A 24,280-nucleotide genomic window follows, 5' to 3' on the forward strand; every position below is an offset into this window, starting at 1 on the left:
TGCGCAGAAACAGCTGCGCAGGAACAGCTGCGCAGGAACAGCTGCGCAGAAACAGCTGCGCAGAAACAGCTGCGCAGAAACAGCTGCGCAGGAACAGCTGCGCAGGAACAGCTGCGCAGGAACAGCTGCGCAGGAACAGCTGCGCAGGAACAGCTGCGCAGAAACAGCTGCACAGGAACAGCTGCGCAGGAACAGCTGCGCAGGAACAGCTGCGCAGCAACAGCTGCGCAGAAACAGCTGCGCAGAAACAGCTGCGCAGAAACAGCTGCGCAGAAACAGCTGCGCAGAAACAGCGGCGCAGAAACAGCGGCGCAGAAACAGCGGCGCAGAAACACTCTATAGCCTCCGGTTACAGGAGCGTACCTCCATGTTCAATGTTTTTTGGGCAGTTGAACATGTAAAGTTGAATCCCGTACGCACGTGGTAGGATCTCTAGACCACGCGCGCGTACGGAGTTCGTCACCCATGCTGTTGCAGTGAAATCTCATCAGAAAATCAGAAACAGCTGCGCAGAAGCGGCTGCGCAGAAGCGGCTGCGCAGAAACGGCTTCGCAGAAACGGCTGCGCAGGAACAGCTGCGCAGGAACAGCTGCGCATAAGCGGCTGCGCAGAAGCGGCTGCGCAGAAGCGGCTGCGCAGAAGCGGCTGCGCAGAAGCGGCTGCGCAGAAGCGGCTGCGCAGAAGCGGCTGCGCAGAAGCGGCTGCGCAGAAGCGGCTGCGCAGAAGCGGCTGCGCAGAAGCGGCTGCGCAGAAGCGGCTGCGCAGAAACGGCTGCGCAGAAACGGCTGCGCAGAAACGGCTGCGCAGAAACGGATGCGCAGATACGGCTGCGCAGAAACGGCTGCGCAGAAACGGCTGCGCAGGAACGGCTGCGCAGGAACGGCTGCGCAGGAACTGCTGCGCAGGAACGGCTGCGCAGGAACGGCTGCGCAGGAACGGCTGCGCAGGAACGGCTTCGCAGGAACGGCTGCGCAGAAGCGGCTGCGCAGAAGCGGCTGCGCAGAAGCGGCTGCGCAGAAGCGGCTGCGCAGAAGCGGCTGCGCAGAAGCGGCTGCGCAGAAGCGGCTGCGCAGAAGCGACTGCGCAGAAGCGGCTGCGCAGAAGCGGCTGCGCAGAAGCGGCTGCGCAGAAGCGGCTGCGCAGAAGCGGCTGCGCAGAAGCGGCTGCGCAGAAGCGGCTGCGCAGAAGCGGCTGCGCAGAAGCGGCTGCGCAGAAGCGGCTGCGCAGAAGCGGCTGCGCAGAAGCGGCTGCGCAGAAGCGGCTGCGCAGAAGCGGCTGCGCAGAAACGGCTGCGCAGAAACGGCTGCGCAGGAACGGCTGCGCAGAAACGGCTGCGCAGAAACGGCTGCGCAGAAACGGCTGCGCAGAAACGGCTGCGCAGAAACGGCTGCGCAGAAACGGCTGCGCAGAAACGGCTGCGCAGAAACGGCTGCGCAGAAACGACTGCGCAGAAACGGCTGCGCAGAAGCGGCTGCGCAGAAGCGGCTGCGCAGAATCAGCTGCGCAGAATCAGCTGCGCAGAAGCAGCTGCGCAGAAGCAGCTGCGCAGAAGCAGCTGCGCAGAAACGGCTGCGCAGAAACGGCTGCGCAGAAACGGCTGCGCAGATACGGCTGCGCAGATACGGCTGCGCAGAAACGGCTGCGCAGAAACGGCTGCGCAGAAACGGCTGCGCTGATACGGCTGCGCAGAAACGGCTGCGCAGAAACGGCTGCGCAGAAGCGGCTGCGCAGAAGCGGCTGCGCAGAAGCGGCTGCGCAGAAGCGGCTGCGCAGAAGCGGCTGCGCAGAAACGGCTGCGCAGATACGGCTGCGCAGAAACGGCTGCGCAGAAACGGCTGCGCAGAAACGGCTGCGCAGAAACGGCTGCGCAGAAACGGCTGCGCAGAAACGGCTGCGCAGTAACGGCTGCGCAGAAACGGCTGCGCAGAAACGGCTGCGCAGAAACGTATGCGCAGAAACGGCTGCGCAGAAACGGCTGCGCAGAAACGGCTGCGCAGAAACGGCTGCGCAGAAACGGCTGCGCAGAAACGGCTGCGCAGAAACGGCTGCGCAGAAACGGCTGCGCAGAAGCGGCTGCGCAGAAACGGCTGCGCAGAAACGGCTGCGCAGAAGCGGCTGCGCAGAAGCGGCTGCGCAGAAGCGGCTGCGCAGAAGCGGCTGCGCAGAAGCGGCTGCGCAGAAGCGGCTGCGCAGAAGCGGCTGCGCAGAAGCGGCTGCGCAGAAGCAACTGCGCAGAAACGGCTGCGCAGAAACGGCTGCGCAGTAACGGCTGCGCAGAAACGGCTGCGCAGAAACGGCTGCGCAGAAACGGCTGCGCAGATACGGCTGCGCAGAAACGGCTGCGCAGAAGCGGCTGCGCAGAAGCGGCTGCGCGGAAGCGGCTGCGCGGAAGCGGCTGCGCGGAAGCGGCTGCGCAGAAGCGGCTGCGCAGAAACGGCCGCGCAGAAACGGCTGCGCAGAAACGGCTGCGCAGGAACAGCTGCGCAGAAACAGCTGCGCAGAAACAGCTGCGCAGAAACAGCTGCGCAGAAACAGCTGCGCAGAAACAGCTGCGCGGAAACAGCTGCGCGGAAACAGCTGCGCGGAAACAGCTGCGCGGAAACAGCTGCGCGGAAACAGCTGCGCGGAAACAGCTGCGCGGAAACAGCTGTGCAGAAACAGCTGCGCATAAGCAGATGCGCAGAAACAGCTGCGCAGAAACAGCTGCGCAGAAACAGCTGCGCAGAAACAGCTGCGCAGAAACAGCTGCGCAGAAACAGCTGCGCAGAAACAGCTGCGCAGAAACAGCGGCGCAGAAACAGCGGCGCAGAAACAGCGGCGCAGAAACACTCTATAGCCTCCGGTTACAGGAGCGTACCTCCATGTTCAATGTTTTTTGGGCAGTTGAACATGTAAAGTTGAATCCCGTACGCGCGTGGTAGGATCTCTAGACCACGGGCGCGTACGGAGTTCGTCACCCATGCTGTTGCAGTGAAGTCTCATCAGAAAATCAGAAACAGCTGCGCGGAGACGGCTGCGCAGAAGCGGCTGCGCAGAAGCGGCTGCGCAGAAGCGGCTGCGCGGAAGCGGCTGCGCGGAAGCGGCTGCGCGGAAGCGGCTGCGCGGAAACGGCTGCGCGGAAACGGCTGCGCGGAAACGGCTGCGAGGGAACGGCTGCGCGGGAACAGGTGCGCGGGAACAGGTGCGCGGGAACAGGTGCGCGGGAACAGGTGCGCGGGAACAGCTGCGCAGGAACAGCTGCGCAGGAACAGCTGCACAGGAACAGGTGCGCAGGAACAGCTGCGCAGGAACAGCTGCGCAGGAACAGGTGCGCAGGAACAGGTGCGCAGAAACAGCTGCGCAGAAACAGCTGCGCAGAAACAGCGGCGCAGAAACAGCGGCGCAGAAACAGCGGCGCAGAAACACTCTATAGCCTCCGGTTACAGGAGCGTACCTCCATGTTCAATGTTTTTTGGGCAGTTGAACATGTAAAGTTGAATCCCGTACGCGCGTGGTAGGATCTCTAGACCACGCGCGCGTACGGAGTTCGTCACCCATGCTGTTGCAGTGAAGTCTCATCAGAAAATTAGAAACAGCTGCGCAGAAGCGGCTGCGCGGAAGCGGCTGCGCGGAAGCGGCTGCGCGGAAGCGGCTGCGCGGAAGCGGCTGCGCGGAAGCGGCTGCGCGGAAGCGGCTGCGCGGAAGCGGCTGCGCGGAAGCGGCTGCGCGGAAGCGGCTGCGCGGAAACGGCTGCGCGGAAACGGCTGCGCAGAAACGGCTGCGCAGAAACGGCTGCGCAGAAACGGCTGCGCAGAAACGTATGCGCAGAAACGGCTGCGCAGAAACGGCTGCGCAGAAACGGCTGCGCAGAAACGGCTGCGCAGAAACGGCTGCGCAGAAACGGCTGCGCAGAAACGGCTGCGCAGAAACGGCAGCGCAGAAACGGCTGCGCAGAAACGGCTGCGCAGAAACGGCTGCGCAGAAACAGCTGCGCAGAAACAGCTGCGCAGAAACAGCTGCGCAGAAACAGCTGCGCAGAAGCAGCTGCGCAGAAGCAGCTGCGCAGAAGCAGCTGCGCAGAAACAGCTGCGCAGAAACAGCTGCGCAGAAACAGTGCGCAGAAACAGCTGCGCAGAAACAGCTGCGCAGATACAGCTGCGCAGATACAGCTGCGCAGATACAGCTGCGCAGATACAGCTGCGCAGAAACAGCTGCGCAGATACAGCTGCGCAGAAACAGCTGCGCAGAAACAGCTGCGCAGAAACAGCTGCGCAGAAACAGCTGCGCAGAAACAGCTGCGCAGGAACAGCTGCGCAGAAACAGCTGCGCAGAAACAGCTGCGCAGGAACAGCTGCGCAGGAACAGCTGCGCAGAAACAGCTGCGCAGAAACAGCTGCGCAGAAACAGCTGCGCAGAAACAGCTGCGCAGGAACAGCTGCGCAGGAACAGCTGCGCAGGAACAGCTGCGCAGGAACAGCTGCGCAGAAACAGCTGCGCAGGAACAGCTGCGCAGGAACAGCTGCGCAGCAACAGCTGCGCAGAAACAGCTGCGCAGAAACAGCTGCGCAGAAACAGCTGCGCAGAAACAGCTGCGCAGAAACAGCGGCGCAGAAACAGCGGCGCAGAAACAGCGGCGCAGAAACACTCTATAGCCTCCGGTTACAGGAGCGTACCTCCATGTTCAATGTTTTTTGGGCAGTTGAACATGTAAAGTTGAATCCCGTACGCACGTGGTAGGATCTCTAGACCACGCGCGCGTACGGAGTTCGTCACCCATGCTGTTGCAGTGAAATCTCATCAGAAAATCAGAAACAGCTGCGCAGAAGCGGCTGCGCAGAAGCGGCTGCGCAGAAACGGCTTCGCAGAAACGGCTGCGCAGGAACAGCTGCGCATAAGCGGCTGCGCAGAAGCGGCTGCGCAGAAGCGGCTGCGCAGAAGCGGCTGCGCAGAAGCGGCTGCGCAGAAGCGGCTGCGCAGAAGCGGCTGCGCAGAAGCGGCTGCGCAGAAGCGGCTGCGCAGAAGCGGCTGCGCAGAAACGGCTGCGCAGAAACGGATGCGCAGATACGGCTGCGCAGAAACGGCTGCGCAGAAACGGCTGCGCAGGAACGGCTGCGCAGGAACGGCTGCGCAGGAACGGCTGCGCAGGAACGGCTGCGCAGGAACGGCTGCGCAGGAACGGCTGCGCAGGAACGGCTGCGCAGGAACGGCTTCGCAGGAACGGCTGCGCAGAAGCGGCTGCGCAGAAGCGGCTGCGCAGAAGCGGCTGCGCAGAAGCGGCTGCGCAGAAGCGGCTGCGCAGAAGCGGCTGCGCAGAAGCGGCTGCGCAGAAGCGGCTGCGCAGAAGCGGCTGCGCAGAAGCGGCTGCGCAGAAGCGGCTGCGCAGAAGCGGCTGCGCAGAAGCGGCTGCGCAGAAGCGGCTGCGCAGAAGCGGCTGCGCAGAAGCGGCTGCGCAGAAGCGGCTGCGCAGAAGCGGCTGCGCAGAAGCGGCTGCGCAGAAGCGGCTGCGCAGAAGCGGCTGCGCAGAAGCGGCTGCGCAGAAGCGGCTGCGCAGAAACGGCTGCGCAGGAACGGCTGCGCAGAAACGGCTGCGCAGAAACGGCTGCGCAGAAACGGCTGCGCAGAAACGGCTGCGCAGAAACGGCTGCGCAGAAACGGCTGCGCAGAAACGGCTGCGCAGAAACGACTGCGCAGAAACGGCTGCGCAGAAGCGGCTGCGCAGAAGCAGCTGCGCAGAATCAGCTGCGCAGAATCAGCTGCGCAGAAGCAGCTGCGCAGAAGCAGCTGCGCAGAAGCAGCTGCGCAGAAGCAGCTGCGCAGAAACGGCTGCGCAGAAACGGCTGCGCAGAAACGGCTGCGCAGAAACGGCTGCGCAGAAACGGCTGCGCAGATACGGCTGCGCAGAAACGGCTGCGCAGAAACGGCTGCGCAGAAACGGCTGCGCAGAAGCGGCTGCGCAGAAGCGGCTGCGCAGAAGCGGCTGCGCAGAAGCGGCTGCGCAGAAACGGCTGCGCAGATACGGCTGCGCAGAAACGGCTGCGCAGAAACGGCTGCGCAGAAACGGCTGCGCAGAAACGGCTGCGCAGTAACGGCTGCGCAGAAACGGCTGCGCAGAAACGGCTGCGCAGAAACGTATGCGCAGAAACGGCTGCGCAGAAACGGCTGCGCAGAAACGGCTGCGCAGAAACGGCTGCGCAGAAACGGCTGCGCAGAAACGGCTGCGCAGAAGCGGCTGCGCAGAAGCGGCTGCGCAGAAACGGCTGCGCAGAAACGGCTGCGCAGAAGCGGCTGCGCAGAAGCGGCTGCGCAGAAGCGGCTGCGCAGAAGCGGCTGCGCAGAAGCGGCTGCGCAGAAGCGGCTGCGCAGAAGCGGCTGCGCAGAAGCGGCTGCGCAGAAGCGGCTGCGCAGAAACGGCTGCGCAGAAACGGCTGCGCAGTAACGGCTGCGCAGAAACGGCTGCGCAGAAACGGCTGCGCAGAAACGGCTGCGCAGATACGGCTGCGCAGAAACGGCTGCGCAGAAGCGGCTGCGCAGAAGCGGCTGCGCAGAAGCGGCTGCGCAGAAGCGGCTGCGCACAAGCAGCTGCGCAGAAGCGGCTGCGCAGAAGCGGCTGCGCAGAAGCGACTGCGCAGAAGCGGCTGCGCAGAAGCGGCTGCGCAGAAGCGGCTGCGCAGAAGCGGCTGCGCAGAAGCGGCTGCGCAGAAGCGGCTGCGCAGAAGCGGCTGCGCAGAAGCGGCTGCGCAGAAGCGGCTGCGCAGAAGCGGCTGCGCAGAAACGGCTGCGCAGAAACGGCTGCGCAGGAACGGCTGCGCAGCAGCAGCTGCGCAGAAGCAGCTGCGCAGAAACAGCTGCGCAGATGCAGCTGCGCAGAAACAGCTGCGCAGAAACAGCTGCGCAGAAACGGCTGCGCAGAAGCGGCTGCGCAGAAGCGGCTGCGCAGAAGCGGCTGCGCAGAAGCGGCTGCGCGGAAGCGGCTGCGCGGAAGCGGCTGCGCGGAAGCGGCTGCGCGGAAACGGCTGCGCAGAAGCGGCTGCGCAGAAGCGGCTGCGCAGAAGCGGCTGCGCAGAAGCGGCTGCGCAGAAGCGGCTGCGCAGAAACGGCTGCGCAGAAACGGCTGCGCAGAAACGGCTGCCCAGAAACGGCTGCGCAGAAACGTATGCGCAGAAACGGCTGCGCAGAAACGGCTGCGCAGAAACGGCTGCGCAGAAACGGCTGCGCAGAAACGGCTGCGCAGAAACGGCTGCGCAGAAACGGCTGCGCAGAAACGGCTGCGCAGAAACGGCTGCGCAGAAACGGCTGCGCAGAAACGGCTGCGCAGAAACGGCTGCGCAGAAACGGCTGCGCAGAAACGGCTGCGCAGAAACGGCTGCGCAGAAACGGCTGCGCAGAAACGGCTGCGCAGAAACAGCTGCGCAGAAACAGCTGCGCAGAAACAGCTGCGCAGAAACAGCTGCGCAGAAACAGCTGCGCAGAAACAGCTGCGCAGAAGCAGCTGCGCAGAAGCAGCTGCGCAGAAACAGCTGCGCAGAAACAGCTGCGCAGAAACAGGGCGCAGAAACAGCTGCGCAGAAACAGCTGCGCAGAAACAGCTGCGCAGATACAGCTGCGCAGATACAGCTGCGCAGATACAGCTGCGCAGATACAGCTGCGCAGAAACAGCTGCGCAGATACAGCTGCGCAGAAACAGCTGCGCAGAAACAGCTGCGCAGAAACAGCTGCGCAGAAACAGCTGCGCAGAAACAGCTGCGCAGGAACAGCTGCGCAGAAACAGCTGCGCAGAAACAGCTGCGCAGGAACAGCTGCGCAGGAACAGCTGCGCAGAAACAGCTGCGCAGAAACAGCTGCGCAGAAACAGCTGCGCAGGAACAGCTGCGCAGGAACAGCTGCGCAGGAACAGCTGCGCAGGAACAGCTGCGCAGAAACAGCTGCGCAAGAACAGCTGCGCAGGAACAGCTGCGCAGCAACAGCTGCGCAGAAACAGCTGCGCAGAAACAGCTGCGCAGAAACAGCTGCAGAAACAGCTGCGCAGAAACAGCGGCGCAGAAACAGCGGCGCAGATACAGCGGCGCAGAAACACTCTATAGCCTCCGGTTACAGGAGCGTACCTCCATGTTCAATGTTTTTTGGGCAGTTGAACATGTAAAGCTGAATCCCGTACGCACGTGGTAGGATCTCTAGACCACGCGCGCGTACGGAGTTCGTCACCCATGCTGTTGCAGTGAAGTCTCATCAGAAAATCAGAAACAGCTGCGCAGAAGCGGCTGCGCAGAAACGGCTGCGCAGGAACAGCTGCGCAGGAACAGCTGCGCATAAGCGGCTGCGCATAAGCGGCTGCGCAGAAGCGGCTGCGCAGAAGCGGCTGCGCAGAAGCGGCTGCGCAGAAGCGGCTGCGCAGAAGCGGCTGCGCAGAAGCGGCTGCGCAGAAGCGGCTGCGCAGAAGCGGCTGCGCAGAAGCGGCTGCGCAGAAGCGGCTGCGCAGAAGCGGCTGCGCAGTAGCGGCTGCGCAGTAGCGGCTGCGCAGTAGCGGCTGCGCAGAAGCGGCTGCGCAGAAGCGGCTGCGCAGAAACGGCTGCGCAGAAACGGCTGCGCAGAAACGGCTGCGCAGAAACCGCTGCGCAGAAACGGCTGCGCAGAAGCGGCTGCGCAGAAGCGGCTGCGCAGAAGCGGCTGCGCAGAAGCGGCTGCGCAGAAGCGGCTGCGCAGAAGCGGCTGCGCAGAAGCGGCTGCGCAGAAGCGGCTGCGCAGAAGCGGCTGCGCAGAAGCGGCTGCGCAGAAGCGGCTGCGCAGAAGCGGCTGCGCAGAACCGGCTGCGCAGAAACGGCTGCGCAGAAACGGCTGCGCAGAAACGGCTGCGCAGATACGGCTGCGCAGGAACGGCTGCGCAGGAACGGCTGCGCAGGAACGGCTGCGCAGGAACGGCTGCGCAGGAACGGCTGCGCAGGAACGGCTGCGCAGGAACGGCTGCGCAGGAACGGCTTCGCAGGAACGGCTGCGCAGCAGCGGCTGCGCAGAAGCGGCTGCGCAGAAGCGGCTGCGCAGAAGCGGCTGCTTAGTAGCGGCTGCGCAGAAGCGGCTGCGCAGAAGCGGCTGCGCAGAAGCGGCTGCGCAGAAGCGGCTGCGCAGAAGCGGCTGCGCAGAAGCGGCTGCGCAGAAGCGGCTGCGCAGAAGCGGCTGCGCAGAAGCGGCTGCGCAGAAGCGGCTGCGCAGAAACGGCTGCGCAGAAACGGCTGCGCAGAAACGGCTGCGCAGGAACGGCTGCGCAGAAACGGCTGCGCAGAAACGGCTGCGCAGAAACGGCTGCGCAGAAACGGCTGCGCAGAAACGGCTGCGCAGAAACGACTGCGCAGAAACAGCTGCGCAGAAGCAGCTGCGCAGAATCAGCTGCGCAGAAGCAGCTGCGCAGAAGCAGCTGCGCAGAAGCAGCTGCGCAGAAGCAGCTGCGCAGAAACAGCTGCGCAGAAACAGCTGCGCAGATACAGCTGCGCAGATACAGCTGCGCAGATACGGCTGCGCAGAAACGGCTGCGCAGAAACGGCTGCGCAGAAACGGCTGCGCAGAAACGGCTGCGCAGAAACGGCTGCGCTGATACGGCTGCGCAGAAACGGCTGCGCAGAAACGGCTGCGCAGAAACGGCTGCGCAGAAACGGCTGCGCAGAAACGGCTGCGCAGAAACGGCTGCGCAGAAACGAATGCGCAGAAGCGGCTGCGCAGAAGCGGCTGCGCAGAAGCGGCTGCGCAGAAGCGGCTGCGCAGAAGCGGCTGCGCAGAAGCGGCTGCGCAGAAACGGCTGCGCAGATACGGCTGCGCAGAAACGGCTGCGCAGAAACGGCTGCGCAGAAACGGCTGCGCAGAAACGGCTGCGCAGAAACGGCTGCGCAGAAACGGCTGCGCAGTAACGGCTGCGCAGAAACGGCTGCGCAGAAACGGCTGCGCAGAAACGTATGCGCAAAAACGGCTGCGCAGAAACGGCTGCGCAGAAACGGCTGCGCAGAAACGGCTGCGCAGAAACGGCTGCGCAGAAACGGCTGCGCAGAAACGGCTGCGCAGAAACGGCTGCGCAGAAACGGCTGCGCAGAAACGGCTGCGCAGAAACGGCTGCGCAGAAACGGCTGCGCAGAAGCGGCTGCGCAGAAGCAGCTGCGCAGAATCAGCTGCGCAGAATCAGCTGCGCAGAAGCAGCTGCGCAGAAGCAGCTGCGCAGAAGCAGCTGCGCAGAAACAGCTGCGCAGAAGCAGCTGCGCAGATACAGCTGCGCAGATACAGCTGCGCAGAAACGGCTGCGCAGAAACGGCTGCGCAGAAACGGCTGCGCTGATACGGCTGCGCAGAAACGGCTGCGCAGAAACGGCTGCGCAGAAACGGCTGCGCAGAAGCGGCTGCGCAGAAGCGGCTGCGCAGAAGCGGCTGCGCAGAAGCGGCTGCGCAGAAGCGGCTGCGCAGAAACGGCTGCGCAGATACGGCTGCGCAGAAACGGCTGCGCAGAAACGGCTGCGCAGAAACGGCTGCGCAGAAACGGCTGCGCAGAAACGGCTGCGCAGAAACGGCTGCGCAGAAACGTATGCGCAGAAACGGCTGCGCAGAAACGGCTGCGCAGAAACGGCTGCGCAGAAACGGCTGCGCAGAAACGGCTGCGCAGAAACCGCTGCGCAGAAACGGCTGCGCAGAAACGGCTGCGCAGAAACGGCTGCGCAGAAACGGCTGCGCAGAAACGGCTGCGCAGAAACGGCTGCGCAGAAACGGCTGCGCAGAAACGGCTGCGCAGAAACAGCTGCGCAGAAACAGCTGCGCAGAAACAGCTGCGCAGAAACAGTGCGCAGAAACAGCTGCGCAGAAACAGCTGCGCAGAAACAGCTGCGCAGATACAGCTGCGCAGATACAGCTGCGCAGATACAGCTGCGCAGAAACAGCTGCGCAGAAACAGCTGCGCAGATACAGCTGCGCAGATACAGCTGCGCAGAAACAGCTGCGCAGAAACAGCTGCGCAGAAACAGCTGCGCAGAAACAGCTGCGCAGAAACAGCTGCGCAGAAACAGCTGCGCAGGAACAGCTGCTCAGAAACAGCTGCGCAGAAACAGCTGCGCAGAAACAGCTGCGCAGGAACAGCTGCGCAGGAACAGCTGCGCAGAAACAGCTGCGCAGGAACAGCTGCGCAGGAACAGCTGCGCAGGAACAGCTACGCAGGAACAGCTGCGCAGGAACAGCTGCGCAGGAACAGCTGCGCAGGAACAGCTGCGCAGGAACAGCTGCGCAGGAACAGCTGCGCAGGAACAGCTGCGCAGAAACAGCTGCGCAGAAACAGCTGCGCAGAAACAGCGGCGCAGAAACAGCGGCGCAGAAACACTCTATAGCCTCCGGTTACAGGAGCGTACCTCCATGTTCAATGTTTTTTGGGCAGTTGAACATGTAAAGTTGAATCCCGTACGCGCGTGGTAGGATCTCTAGACCACGCGCGCGTACGGAGTTCGTCACCCATGCTGTTGCAGTGAAGTCTCATCAGAAAATCAGAAACAGCTGCGCAGAAGCGGCTGCGCAGGAACAGCTGCGCAGAAGCGGCTGCGCAGAAGCGGCTGCGCAGAAGCGGCTGCGCAGAAGCGGCTGCGCAGAAGCGGCTGCGCAGAAGCGGCTGCGCAGAAGCGGCTGCGCAGAAACGGCTGCGCAGAAACGGCTGCGCAGAAGCGGCTGCGCAGAAGCGGCTGCGCAGAAGCGGCTGCGCAGAAGCGGCTGCGCAGAAGCGGCTGCGCAGAAGCGGCTGCGCAGAAGCGGCTGCGCAGAAGCGGCTGCGCAGAAACGGCTGCGCAGAAACGGCTGCGCAGTAACGGCTGCGCAGAAACGGCTGCGCAGAAACGGCTGCGCAGAAACGGCTGCGCAGATACGGCTGCGCAGAAACGGCTGCGCAGAAGCGGCTGCGCAGAAGCGGCTGCGCAGAAGCGGCTGCGCAGAAGCGGCTGCGCACAAGCGGCTGCGCAGAAGCGGCTGCGCAGAAGCGGCTGCGCAGAAGCGGCTGCGCAGAAGCGGCTGCGCAGAAGCGGCTGCGCAGAAGCGGCTGCGCAGAAGCGGCTGCGCAGAAGCGGCTGCGCAGAAGCGGCTGCGCAGAAACGGCTGCGCAGAAACGGCTGCGCAGAAACGGCTGCGCAGCAGCAGCTGCGCAGAAGCAGCTGCGCAGAAGCAGCTGCGCAGAAACAGCTGCGCAGATGCAGCTGCGCAGAAACAGCTGCGCAGAAACAGCTGCGCAGAAACAGCTGCGCAGAAACAGCTGCGCAGAAGCGGCTGCGCAGAAGCGGCTGCGCAGAAGCGGCTGCGCAGAAGCGGCTGCGCAGAAGCGGCTGCGCAGAAGCGGCTGCGCGGAAGCGGCTGCGCGGAAGCGGCTGCGCGGAAACGGCTGCGCAGAAGCGGCTGCGCAGAAGCGGCTGCGCAGAAGCGGCTGCGCAGAAGCGGCTGCGCAGAAGCGGCTGCGCAGAAGCGGCTGCGCAGAAACGGCTGCGCAGAAACGGCTGCGCAGAAACGGCTGCGCAGAAACGGCTGCGCAGAAACGTATGCGCAGAAACGGCTGCGCAGAAACGGCTGCGCAGAAACGGCTGCGCAGAAACGGCTGCGCAGAAACGGCTGCGCAGAAACGGCTGTGCAGAAACGGCTGCGCAGAAACGGCTGCGCAGATACGGCTGCGCAGATACAGCTGCGCAGATACAGCTGCGCAGAAACAGCTGCGCAGATACAGCTGCGCAGAAACAGCTGCGCAGGAACAGCTGCGCAGAAACAGCTGCGCAGAAACAGCTGCGCAGAAACAGCTGCGCAGGAACAGCTGCGCAGGAACAGCTGCGCAGGAACAGCTGCGCAGGAACAGCTGCGCAGAAACAGCTGCGCAGGAACAGCTGCGCAGGAACAGCTGCGCAGGAACAGCTGCGCAGCAACAGCTGCGCAGAAACAGCTGCGCAGAAACAGCTGCGCAGAAACAGCTGCAGAAACAGCTGCGCAGAAACAGCGGCGCAGAAACAGCGGCGCAGAAACAGCGGCGCAGAAACAGCGGCGCAGAAACACTCTATAGCCTCCGGTTACAGGAGCGTACCTCCATGTTCAATGTTTTTTGGGCAGTTGAACATGTAAAGTTGAATCCCGTACGCACGTGGTAGGATCTCTAGACCACGCGCGCGTACGGAGTTCGTCACCCATGCTGTTGCAGTGAAGTCTCATCAGAAAATCAGAAACAGCTGCGCAGAAGCGGCTGCGCAGAAACGGCTGCGCAGGAACAGCTGCGCAGGAACAGCTGCGCATAAGCGGCTGCGCATAAGCGGCTGCGCAGAAGCGGCTGCGCAGAAGCGGCTGCGCAGAAGCGGCTGCGCAGAAGCGGCTGCGCAGAAGCGGCTGCGCAGAAGCGGCTGCGCAGAAGCGGCTGCGCAGAAGCGGCTGCGCAGAAGCGGCTGCGCAGAAGCGGCTGCGCAGTAGCGGCTGCGCAGTAGCGGCTGCGCAGAAGCGGCTGCGCAGAAGCGGCTGCGCAGAAACGGCTGCGCAGAAACGGCTGCGCAGAAACGGCTGCGCAGAAACGGCTGCGCAGAAACGGCTGCGCAGAAGCGGCTGCGCAGAAGCGGCTGCGCAGAAGCGGCTGCGCAGAAGCGGCTGCGCAGAAGCGGCTGCGCAGAAGCGGCTGCGCAGAAGCGGCTGCGCAGAAGCGGCTGCGCAGAAGCGGCTGCGCAGAAGCGGCTGCGCAGAAGCGGCTGCGCAGAAGCGGCTGCGCAGAAACGGCTGCGCAGAAACGGCTGCGCAGAAACGGCTGCGCAGAAACGGCTGCGCAGAAACGGCTGCGCAGAAACGGCTGCGCAGATACGGCTGCGCAGGAACGGCTGCGCAGGAACGGCTGCGCAGGAACGGCTGCGCAGGAACGGCTGCGCAGGAACGGCTGCGCAGGAACGGCTGCGCAGGAACGGCTTCGCAGGAACGGCTGCGCAGCAGCGGCTGCGCAGAAGCGGCTGCGCAGAAGCGGCTGCGCAGAAGCGGCTGCGCAGTAGCGGCTGCGCAGAAGCGGCTGCGCAGAAGCGGCTGCGCAGAAGCGGCTGCGCAGAAGCGGCTGCGCAGAAGCGGCTGCGCAGAAGCGGCTGCGCAGAAGCGGCTGCGCAGAAGCGGCTGCGCAGAAGCGGCTGCGCGGAAGCGGCTGCGCAGAAGCGGCTGCGCAGAAGCGGCTGCGCAGAAGCGGCTGCGCAGAAACGGCTGCGCAGAAACGGCTGCGCAGAAACGGCTGCGCAGAAACGGCTGCGCAGGAACGGCTGCGCAGAAACGGCTGCGCAGAAACGGCTGCGCAGAAACGGCTGCGCAGAAACGGCTGCGCAGAAACGACTGCGCAGAAACAGCTGCGCAGAAGCAGCTGCGCAGAAGCAGCTGCGCAGAATCAGCTGCGCAGAAGCAGCTGCGCAGAAGCAGCTGCGCAGAAGCAGCTGCGCAGAAACAGCTGCGCAGAAACAGCTGCGCAGATACAGCTGCGCAGATACAGCTGCGCAGAAACGGCTGCGCAGAAACGGCTGCGCAGAAACGGCTGCGCAGAAACGGCTGCGCAGAAACGGCTGCGCAGAAACGGCTGCGCTGATACGGCTGCGCAGAAACGGCTGCGCAGAAACGGCTGCGCAGAAACGAATGCGCAGAAGCGGCTGCGCAGAAGCGGCTGCGCAGAAGCGGCTGCGCAGAAGCGGCTGCGCAGAAGCGGCTGCGCAGAAGCGGCTGCGCAGAAACGGCTGCGCAGATACGGCTGCGCAGAAACGGCTGCGCAGAAACGGCTGCGCAGAAACGGCTGCGCAGAAACGGCTGCGCAGAAACGGCTGCGCAGAAACGGCTGCGCAGTAACGGCTGCGCAGAAACGGCTGCGCAGAAACGGCTGCGCAGAAACGTATGCGCAAAAACGGCTGCGCAGAAACGGCTGCGCAGAAACGGCTGCGCAGAAACGGCTGCGCAGAAACGGCTGCGCAGAAACGGCTGCGCAGAAACGGCTGCGCAGAAACGGCTGCGCAGAAACGGCTGCGCAGAAACGGCTGCGCAGAAACGGCTGCGCAGAAACGGCTGCGCAGAAACGGCTGCGCAGAAACGGCTGCGCAGAAACGGCTGCGCAGAAACGGCTGCGCAGAAACAGCTGCGCAGAAACAGCTGCGCAGAAACAGCTGCGCAGAAGCAGCTGCGCAGAAGCAGCTGCGCAGAAACAGCTGCGCAGAAGCAGCTGCGCAGAAACAGCTGCGCAGAAACAGCTGCGCAGAAACAGCTGCGCAGAAACAGTGCGCAGAAACAGCTGCGCAGAAACAGCTGCGCAGAAACAGCTGCGCAGATACAGCTGCGCAGATACAGCTGCGCAGATACAGCTGCGCAGAAACAGCTGCGCAGAAACAGCTGCGCAGATACAGCTGCGCAGATACAGCTGCGCAGAAACAGCTGCGCAGAAACAGCTGCGCAGAAACAGCTGCGCAGAAACAGCTGCGCAGAAACAGCTGCGCAGGAACAGCTGCACAGAAACAGCTGCGCAGAAACAGCTGCGCAGAAACAGCTGCGCAGGAACAGCTGCGCAGGAACAGCTGCGCAGAAACAGCTGCGCAGGAACAGCTGCGCAGGAACAGCTACGCAGGAACAGCTGCACAGGAACAGCTGCGCAGGAACAGCTGCACAGGAACAGCTGCGCAGGAACAGCTGCGCAGGAACAGCTGCGCAGGAACAGCTGCGCAGGAACAGCTGCGCAGAAACAGCTGCGCAGAAACAGCTGCGCAGAAACAGCGGCGCAGAAACAGCGGCGCAGAAACACTCTATAGCCTCCGGTTACAGGAGCGTACCTCCATGTTCAATGTTTTTTGGGCAGTTGAACATGTAAAGTTGAATCCCGTACGCGCGTGGTAGGATCTCTAGACCACGCGCGCGTACGGAGTTCGTCACCCATGCTGTTGCAGTGGAGTCTCATCAGAAAATCAGAAACAGCTGCGCAGAAGCGGCTGCGCAGGAACAGCTGCGCAGAAGCGGCTGCGCAGAAGCGGCTGCGCAGAAGCGGCTGCGCACAAGCGGCTGCGCACAAGCGGCTGCGCAGAAGCGGCTGCGCAGAAGCGGCTGCGCAGAAGCGGCTGCGCAGAAGCGGCTGCGCAGAAGCGGCTGCGCAGAAGCGGCTGCGCAGAAACGGCTGCGCAGAAACGGCTGCGCAGAAACGGCTGCGCAGAAACGGCTGCGCAGAAACGGCTGCGCAGAAACGGCTGCGCAGAAGCGGCTGCGCAGAAGCGGCTGCGCAGAAGCGGCTGCGCAGAAGCGGCTGCGCACAAGCGGCTGCGCAGAAGCGGCTGCGCAGAAGCGGCTGCGCAGAAGCGGCTGCGCAGAAGCGGCTGCGCAGAAGCGGCTGCGCAGAAGCGGCTGCGCAGAAGCGGCAGCGCAGAAGCGGCTGCGCAGAAGCGGCTGCGCAGAAGCGGCTGCGCAGAAACGGCTGCGCAGAAACAGCTGCGCAGGAACAGCTGCGCAGGAACAGCTGCGCAGGAACAGCTGCGCAGAAACAGCTGCGCAGGAACAGCTGCGCAGGAACAGCTGCGCAGGAACAGCTGCGCAGGAACAGTTGCGCAGGAACAGCTGCGCAGGAACAGCTGCGCAGGAACAGCTGCGCAGGAACAGCTGCGCAGGAACAGCTGCGCAGGTACAGCTGCGCAGAAACAGCTGCGCAGAAACAGCTGCGCAGGAACAGCTGCGCAGGAACAGCTGCGCAAGAACAGCTGCGCAGGTACAGCTGCGCAGGAGCAGCTGCGCAGGAACAACTGCGCAGAAACAACTGCGCAGAAACAGCTGCGCTGGAACAGCTGCGCAGAAACAGCTGCGCAGAAACAGCTGCGCAGAAACAGCTTCGCAGAAACAGCTGCGCAGAAACAGCTGCGCAGAAACAGCTGCGCAGGAACAGCTGCGCAGGAACAGCTGCGCAGAAGCAGCTGCGCAGAAACAGCTGCGCAGAAACAGCTGCGCAGAAACAGCTGCGCAGAAACAGCTGCGCAGAAACAGCTGCGCAGAAACAGCTGCGCAGAAACAGCTGCGCAGAAACAGCTGCGCAGAAACAGCTGCGCAGAAACAGCTGCGCAGAAACAGCTGCGCAGAAACAGCTGCGCAGGAGCAGCTGCGCAGGAACAGCTGCGCAGGAACAGCTGCGCAGGAACAGGTGCGCAGGAACAGGTGCGCAGGAACAGGTGCGCAGGAACAGGTGCGGAGGAACAGGTGCGCAGGAACAGCTGCGCAGGAACAGGTGCGCAGGAGCAGGTGCGCAGGAACAGCTGCGCAGGAACAGCTGCGCAGGAACAGCTGCGCAGGAACAGCTGCGCAGGAACAGGTGCGCAGGAAAAGCTGCGCAGAAACAGCTGCACAGAAACAGCTGCGCAGAAACAGCTGCGCAGAAACAGCTGCGCAGAAACAGCTGCGCAGAAACAGCTGCGCAGAAACAGCTGCGCAGAAACAGCTCCGCAGAAACAGCTGCGCAGAGACAGCTGCGCAGAGACAGCTGCGCAGAAACAGCTGCGCAGAAACAGCAGCGCAGAAACAGCTGCGCAGAAACAGCTGCGCAGAAACAGCTGCGCAGAAACAGCTGCGCAGAAACAGCTGCGCAGAAACAGCTGCGCAGAAACAGATGCGAAGAAACAGCTGCGCAGAAACAGCTGCGCAGAAACAGCTGCGCAGAAACAGCGGCGCAGAAACAGCGGCGCAGAAACAGCTGCGCAGGAACAGCTGCGCAGAAACAGCTGCGCAGAAACAGCTGCGCAGGAACAGCTGCGCAGGAACAGCTGCATAGAAACAGCTGCGCAGAAACAGCTGCGCAGAAACAGCTGCGCAGGAACAGCTGCGCAGGAACAGCTGCGCAGAAACAGCTGCGCAGAAACAGCTGCGCAGAAACAGCTGCGCAGAAACAGCTGCGCAGGAACAGCTACGCAGAAACAGCTGCGCAGAAACAGCTGCGCAGAAACAGCTGCGCAGAAACAGCTGCGCAGAAACAGCTGCGCAGAAACAGCTGCGCAGAAACAGCTGCGCAGAGACAGCTGCGCAGAAACAGCTGCGCAGAGACAGCTGCGCAGAAACAGCTGCGCAGAAACAGCTGCGCAGAAACAGCTGCGCAGAAACAGCTGCGCAGAAACAGCTGCGCAGAAACAGCTGCGCAGAAACAGCTGCGCAGATACAGCGGCGCAGAAACAGCGGCGCAGAAACACTCTATAGCCTCTGGTTACAGGAGCGTACCTCCATGTTCAATGTTTTTTGGGCAGTTGAACATGTAAAGTTGAATCCCGTACGCGCGTGGTAGGATCTCTAGACCACGCGCGCGTACGGAGTTCGTCACCCATGCTGTTGCAGTGAAGTCTCATCAGAAAATCAGAAACAGCTGCGCGGAGACGGCTGCGCAGAAGCGGCTGCGCGGAAGCGGCTGCGCGGAAACGGCTGCGCGGAAACGGCTGCGCGGAAACGGCTGCGCGAGAACAGCTGCGCGAGAACAGGTGCGCGGGAACAGGTGCGCGGGAACAGCTGCGCAGGAACAGCTGCGCAGGAACAGCTGCGCAGGAACAGGTGCGCAAAAACAGGTGCGCAAAAACAGGTGCGCAGGAACAGCTGCGCAGGAACAGCTGCGCAGGAACAGCTGCGCAGGAACAGCTGCGCAGGAACAGCTGCGCAGGAACAGCTGCGCAGAAACAGCTGCGCAGGAACAGCTGCGCAGGAACAGCTGCGCAGAAACAGCTGCGCAGAAACAGCTGCGCAGAAACAGCTGCGCAGAAACAGCTGCGCAGAAACAGCTTCGCCGAAACAGCTGCGCAGAAACAGCAGCGCAGGAACGGCTGCGCAGAAACGGCTGCGCAGAAACGGCTGCGCAGAAACGGCTGCGCAGAAACGGCTGCGCAGAAACGGCTGCGCAGAAACGGCTGCGCAGAAACGGCTGCGCAGAAGCGGCTGCGCGGAAGCGGCTGCGCGGAAACGGCTGCGCGGAAACGGCTGCGCGGAAACGGCTGCGCGAGAACAGCTGCGCGAGAACAGGTGCGCGGGAACAGCTGCGCGGGAACAGCTGCGCGGGAACAGCTGCGCAGGAACAGCTGCGCAGGAACAGGTGCGCAAAAACAGGTGCGCAGGAACAGGTGCGCAGGAACAGCTGCGCAGGAACAGCTGCGCAGGAACAGCTGCGCAGTAACAGCTGCGCAGGAACAGCTGCGCAGAAACAGCTGCACAGAAACAGCTGCGCAGAAACAGCTGCGCAGAAACAGCTTCGCAGAAACGGCTGCGCTGGAACGGCTGCGCAGAAACGGCTGCGCAGAAACGGCTGCGCAGAAACGGCTGCGCAGAAACGGCTGCGCAGAAACGGCTGCGCAGAAACGGCTGCGCAGAAAAGGCTGCGCAGAAACGGCTGCGCAGAAACAGCTGCACAGAAACAGCTGCGCAGAAGCAGCTGCGCAGAAGCAGCTGCGCAGAAGCAGCTGCGCAGAAGCAGCTGCGCAGAAGCAGCTGCGCAGAAGCAGCTGCGCAGAAGCAGCTGCGCAGAAACAGCTGCGCAGAAACAGCTGCGCAGATACAGCTGCGCAGATACAGCTGCGCAGAAACAGCTGCGCAGAAACAGCTGCGCAGAAACAGCTGCGCAGGAACAGCTGCGCAGGAACAGCTGCGCAGGAACAGCTGCGCAGGAACAGCTGCGCAGGAACAGCTGCGCAGGAACAGCTGCGCAGGAACAGCTGCGCAGGAACAGCTGCGCAGGAACAGCTGCGCAGGTACAGCTGCGCAGGAACAGCTGCGCAGGAACAGCTGCGCAGGAACAGCTGCGCAGGAACAGCTGCGCAGGAACAGCTGCGCAGGAACAGCTGCGCAGGAACAGCTGCGCAGGTACAGCTGCGCAGGAACAGCTGCGCAGGAACAGCTGCGCAGGAACAGCTGCGCAGAAACAGCTGCGCAGGAACAGCTGCGCAGAAACAGCTGCGCAGGAACAGCTGCGCAGAAACAGCTGCGCAGGAACAGCAGCGCAGGAACAGCTGCGCAGGAACAGCTGCGCAGGAACAGCTGCGCAGGAACAGCTGCGCAGGAACAGCTGCGCAGAAACAGCTGCGCAGAAACAGCTGCGCAGGAACAGCTGCGCAGAAACAGCTGCGCAGAAACAGCTGCGCAGGAACAGCTGCGCAGAAACAGCTGCGCAGAAACAGCTGCGCAGGAACAGCTGCGCAGGAACAGCTGCGCAGGAACAGCTGCGCAGGAACAGCTGCGCAGAAACAGCTGCGCAGGAACAGCTGCGCAGAAACAGCTGCGCAGAAACAGCTGCGCAGAAACAGCTTCGCAGAAACAGCTGCGCAGGAACAGCTGCGCAGAAACAGCTGCGCAGAAACAGCTGCGCAGGAACAGCTGCGCAGAAAAAGCTGCGCAGAAACAGCTGCGCAGAAACAGCTGCGCAGGAACAGCTGCGCAGAAACAGCTGCGCAGGAACAGCTGCGCAGAAACCGCTGCGCAGAAGCAGCTGCGCAGAAGCAGCTGCGCAGAAGCAGCTGCGCAGAAGCAGCTGCGCAGAAGCAGCTGCGCAGAAACAGCTGCGCAGAAACAGCTGCGCAGATACAGCTGCGCAGATACAGCTGCGCTGAAACAGCTGCGCAGAAACAGCTGCGCAGAAACAGCTGCGCAGAAACAGCTGCGCAGGAACAGCTGCGCAGGAACAGCTGCGCAGGAACAGCTGCGCAGGAACAGCTGCGCAGGAACAGCTGCGCAGGAACAGCTGCGCAGAAACAGCTGCGCAGAAACAGCTGCGCAGAAACAGCGGCGCAGAAACAGCGGCGCAGAAACACTCTATAGCCTCCGGTTACAGGAGCGTACCTCCATGTTCAATGTTTTTTGGGCAGTTGAACATGTAAAGTTGAATCCCGTACGCGCGTGGTAGGATCTCTAGACCACGCGCGCGTACGGAGTTCGTCACCCATGCTGTTGCAGTGAAGTCTCATCAGAAAATCAGAAACAGCTGCGCAGAAGCGGCTGCGCAGGAACAGCTGCGCAGAAGCGGCTGCGCAGAAGCGGCTGCGCAGAAGCGGCTGCGCAGAAGCGGCTGCGCAGAAGCGGCTGCGCAGAAGCGGCTGCGCAGAAGCGGCTGCGCAGAAACGGCTGCGCAGAAACGGCTGCGCAGAAGCGGCTGCGCAGAAGCGGCTGCGCAGAAGCGGCTGCGCAGAAGCGGCTGCGCAGAAGCGGCTGCGCAGAAGCGGCTGCGCAGAAGCGGCTGCGCAGAAGCGGCTGCGCAGAAACGGCTGCGCAGAAACGGCTGCGCAGAAACGGCTGCGCAGAAACGGCTGCGCAGAAACGGCTGCGCAGAAACGGCTGCGCAGATACGGCTGCGCAGAAACGGCTGCGCAGAAGCGGCTGCGCAGAAGCGGCTGCGCAGAAGCGGCTGCGCAGAAGCGGCTGCGCACAAGCGGCTGCGCAGAAGCGGCTGCGCAGAAGCGGCTGCGCAGAAGCGGCTGCGCAGAAGCGGCTGCGCAGAAGCGGCGGCGCAGAAGCGGCTGCGCAGAAGCGGCTGCGCAGAAGCGGCTGCGCAGAAGCGGCTGCGCAGAAGCGGCTGCGCAGAAGCGGCTGCGCAGAAGCGGCTGCGCAGAAGCGGCTGCGCAGAAGCGGCTGCGCAGAAGCGGCTGCGCAGAAACGGCTGCGCAGAAACGGCTGCGCAGAAACGGCTGCGCAGAAACGGCTGCGCAGCAGCAGCTGCGCAGAAGCAGCTGCGCAGAAGCAGCTGCGCAGAAACAGCTGCGCAGATGCAGCTGCGCAGAAACAGCTGCGCAGAAACAGCTGCGCAGAAGCGGCTGCGCAGAAGCGGCTGCGCAGAAGCGGCTGCGCAGAAGCGGCTGCGCAGAAGCGGCTGCGCAGAAGCGGCTGCGCAGAAGCGGCTGCGCGGAAGCGGCTGCGCGGAAGCGGCTGCGCGGAAACGGCTGCGCAGAAGCGGCTGCGCAGAAGCGGCTGCGCAGAAGCGGCTGCGCAGAAGCGGCTGCGCAGAAACGGCTGCGCAGAAACGGCTGCGCAGAAACGGCTGCGCAGAAACGGCTGCGCAGAAACGGCTGCGCAGAAACGTATGCGCAGAAACGGCTGCGCAGAAACGGCTGCGCAGAAACGGCTGCGCAGAAACGGCTGCGCAGAAACGGCTGCGCAGAAACGGCTGCGCAGAAACGGCTGCGCAGAAACGGCTGCGCAGAAACGGCTGCGCAGAAACGGCTGCGCAGAAACGGCTGCGCAGAAACGGCTGCGCAGAAACGGCTGCGCAGAAACGGCTGCGCAGAAACAGCTGCGCAGAAACAGCTGCGCAGAAACAGCTGCGCAGAAACAGCTGCGCAGAAACAGCTGCGCAGAAGCAGCTGCGCAGAAGCAGCTGCGCAGAAACAGCTGCGCAGAAACAGCTGCGCAGAAACAGCTGCGCAGAAACAGGGCGCAGAAACAGCTGCGCAGAAACAGCTGCGCAGAAACAGCTGCGCAGATACAGCTGCGCAGATACAGCTGCGCAGATACAGCTGCGCAGATACAGCTGCGCAGAAACAGCTGCGCAGATACAGCTGCGCAGAAAGAGCTGCGCAGAAACAGCTGCGCAGAAACAGCTGCGCAGAAACAGCTGCGCAGAAACAGCTGCACAGAAACAGCTGCGCAGGAACAGCTGCGCAGAAACAGCTGCGCAGAAACAGCTGCGCAGGAACAGCTGCGCAGGAACAGCTGCGCAGAAACAGGTGCGCAGAAACAGCTGCGCAGAAACAGCTGCGCAGGAACAGCTGCGCAGGAACAGCTGCGCAGGAACAGCTGCGCAGGAACAGCTGCGCAGAAACAGCTGCGCAGGAACAGCTGCGCAGGAACAGCTGCGCAGGAACAGCTGCGCAGCAACAGCTGCGCAGAAACAGCTGCGCAGAAACAGCTGCGCAGAAACAGCTGCAGAAACAGCTGCGCAGAAACAGCGGCGCAGAAACAGCGGCGCAGAAACAGCGGCGCAGAAACACTCTATAGCCTCCGGTTACAGGAGCGTACCTCCATGTTCAATGTTTTTTGGGCAGTTGAACATGTAAAGTTAAATCCCGTACGCACGTGGTAGGATCTCTAGACCACGCGCGCGTACGGAGTTCGTCACCCATGCTGTTGCAGTGAAGTCTCATCAGAAAATCAGAAACAGCTGCGCAGAAGCGGCTGCGCAGAAACGGCTTCGCAGAAACGGCTGCGCAGGAACGGCTGCGCAGGAACAGCTGCGCATAAGCGGCTGCGCAGAAGCGGCTGCGCAGAAGCGGCTGCGCAGAAGCGGCTGCGCAGAAGCGGCTGCGCAGAAGCGGCTGCGCAGAAGCGGCTGCGCAGAAGCGGCTGCGCAGAAGCGGCTGCGCAGAAGCGGCTGCGCAGAAGCGGCTGCGCAGAAGCGGCTGCGCAGAAGCGGCTGCGCAGAAGCGGCTGCGCAGTAGCGGCTGCGCAGTAGCGGCTGCGCAGAAGCGGCTGCGCAGAAGCGGCTGCGCAGAAACGGCTGCGCAGTAACGGCTGCGCAGAAACGGCTGCGCAGAAACGGCTGCGCAGAAACGGCTGCGCAGAAGCGGCTGCGCAGAAGCGGCTGCGCAGAAGCGGCTGCGCAGAAGCGGCTGCGCAGAAGCGGCTGCGCAGAAGCGGCTGCGCAGAAGCGGCTGCGCAGAAGCGGCTGCGCAGAAGCGGCTGCGCAGAAGCGGCTGCGCAGAAACGGCTGCGCAGAAACGGCTGCGCAGAAACGGCTGCGCAGAAACGGCTGCGCAGAAACGTCTGCGCAGATACGGCTGCGCAGGAACGTCTGCGCAGGAACGGCTGCGCAGGAACGGCTGCGCAGGAACGGCTGCGCAGGAACGGCTGCGCAGGAACGGCTGCGCAGGAACGGCTGCGCAGGAACGGCTTCGCAGGAACGGCTGCGCAGAAGCGGCTGCGCAGAAGCGGCTGCGCAGAAGCGGCTGCGCAGAAGCGGCTGCGCAGAAGCGGCTGCGCAGAAGCGGCTGCGCAGAAGCGGCTGCGCAGAAGCGGCTGCGCAGAAGCGGCTGCGCAGAAGCGGCTGCGCAGAAGCGGCTGCGCAGAAGCGGCTGCGCAGAAACGGCTGCGCAGAAACGGCTGCGCAGAAACGGCTGCGCAGGAACGGCTGCGCAGAAACGGCTGCGCAGAAACGGCTGCGCAGAAACGGCTGCGCAGAAACGGCTGCGCAGAAACGGCTGCGCAGAAACCACTGCGCAGAAACAGCTGCGCAGAAGCAGCTGCGCAGAAGCAGCTGCGCAGAATCAGCTGCGCAGAAGCAGCTGCGCAGAAGCAGCTGCGCAGAAGCAGCTGCGCAGAAGCAGCTGCGCAGAAACAGCTGCGCAGAAACAGCTGCGCAG

General features: G+C 63.5%; 3 protein-coding genes across 3 annotated transcripts; all 3 read left to right on the forward strand.

Moving 5' to 3' along the window:
- Positions 1–1,947: 1,947 nt before the first annotated feature.
- LOC126232356 (axoneme-associated protein mst101(2)-like) lies at positions 1,948–9,562 on the forward strand. The gene is made up of 6 exons (XM_049942632.1): positions 1,948–2,891; positions 3,000–3,467; positions 3,562–4,686; positions 4,845–8,130; positions 8,246–8,482; positions 8,582–9,562. Exons 1-6 carry the CDS (start codon positions 1,948–1,950, stop codon positions 9,560–9,562), a joined length of 7,041 nt encoding a protein of 2,346 aa, XP_049798589.1.
- Positions 9,563–9,917: 355 nt separating this feature from the next.
- LOC126232357 (trichohyalin-like) lies at positions 9,918–14,547 on the forward strand. Its single transcript, XM_049942633.1, has 3 exons — positions 9,918–11,378; positions 11,487–13,034; positions 13,273–14,547. Exons 1-3 carry the CDS (start codon positions 9,918–9,920, stop codon positions 14,545–14,547), a joined length of 4,284 nt encoding a protein of 1,427 aa, XP_049798590.1.
- A 299-nt stretch (positions 14,548–14,846) lies between these two features.
- On the forward strand, positions 14,847–15,833 carry LOC126232358 (axoneme-associated protein mst101(1)-like). Its single transcript, XM_049942634.1, has one exon. It carries the CDS (start codon positions 14,847–14,849, stop codon positions 15,831–15,833), a length of 987 nt encoding a protein of 328 aa, XP_049798591.1.
- Positions 15,834–24,280: the final 8,447 nt, after the last annotated feature.

Source organism: Schistocerca nitens, unplaced genomic scaffold (assembly GCF_023898315.1).
Source record: "Schistocerca nitens isolate TAMUIC-IGC-003100 unplaced genomic scaffold, iqSchNite1.1 HiC_scaffold_468, whole genome shotgun sequence".
Lineage (NCBI taxonomy): Eukaryota > Metazoa > Arthropoda > Insecta > Orthoptera > Acrididae > Schistocerca > Schistocerca nitens.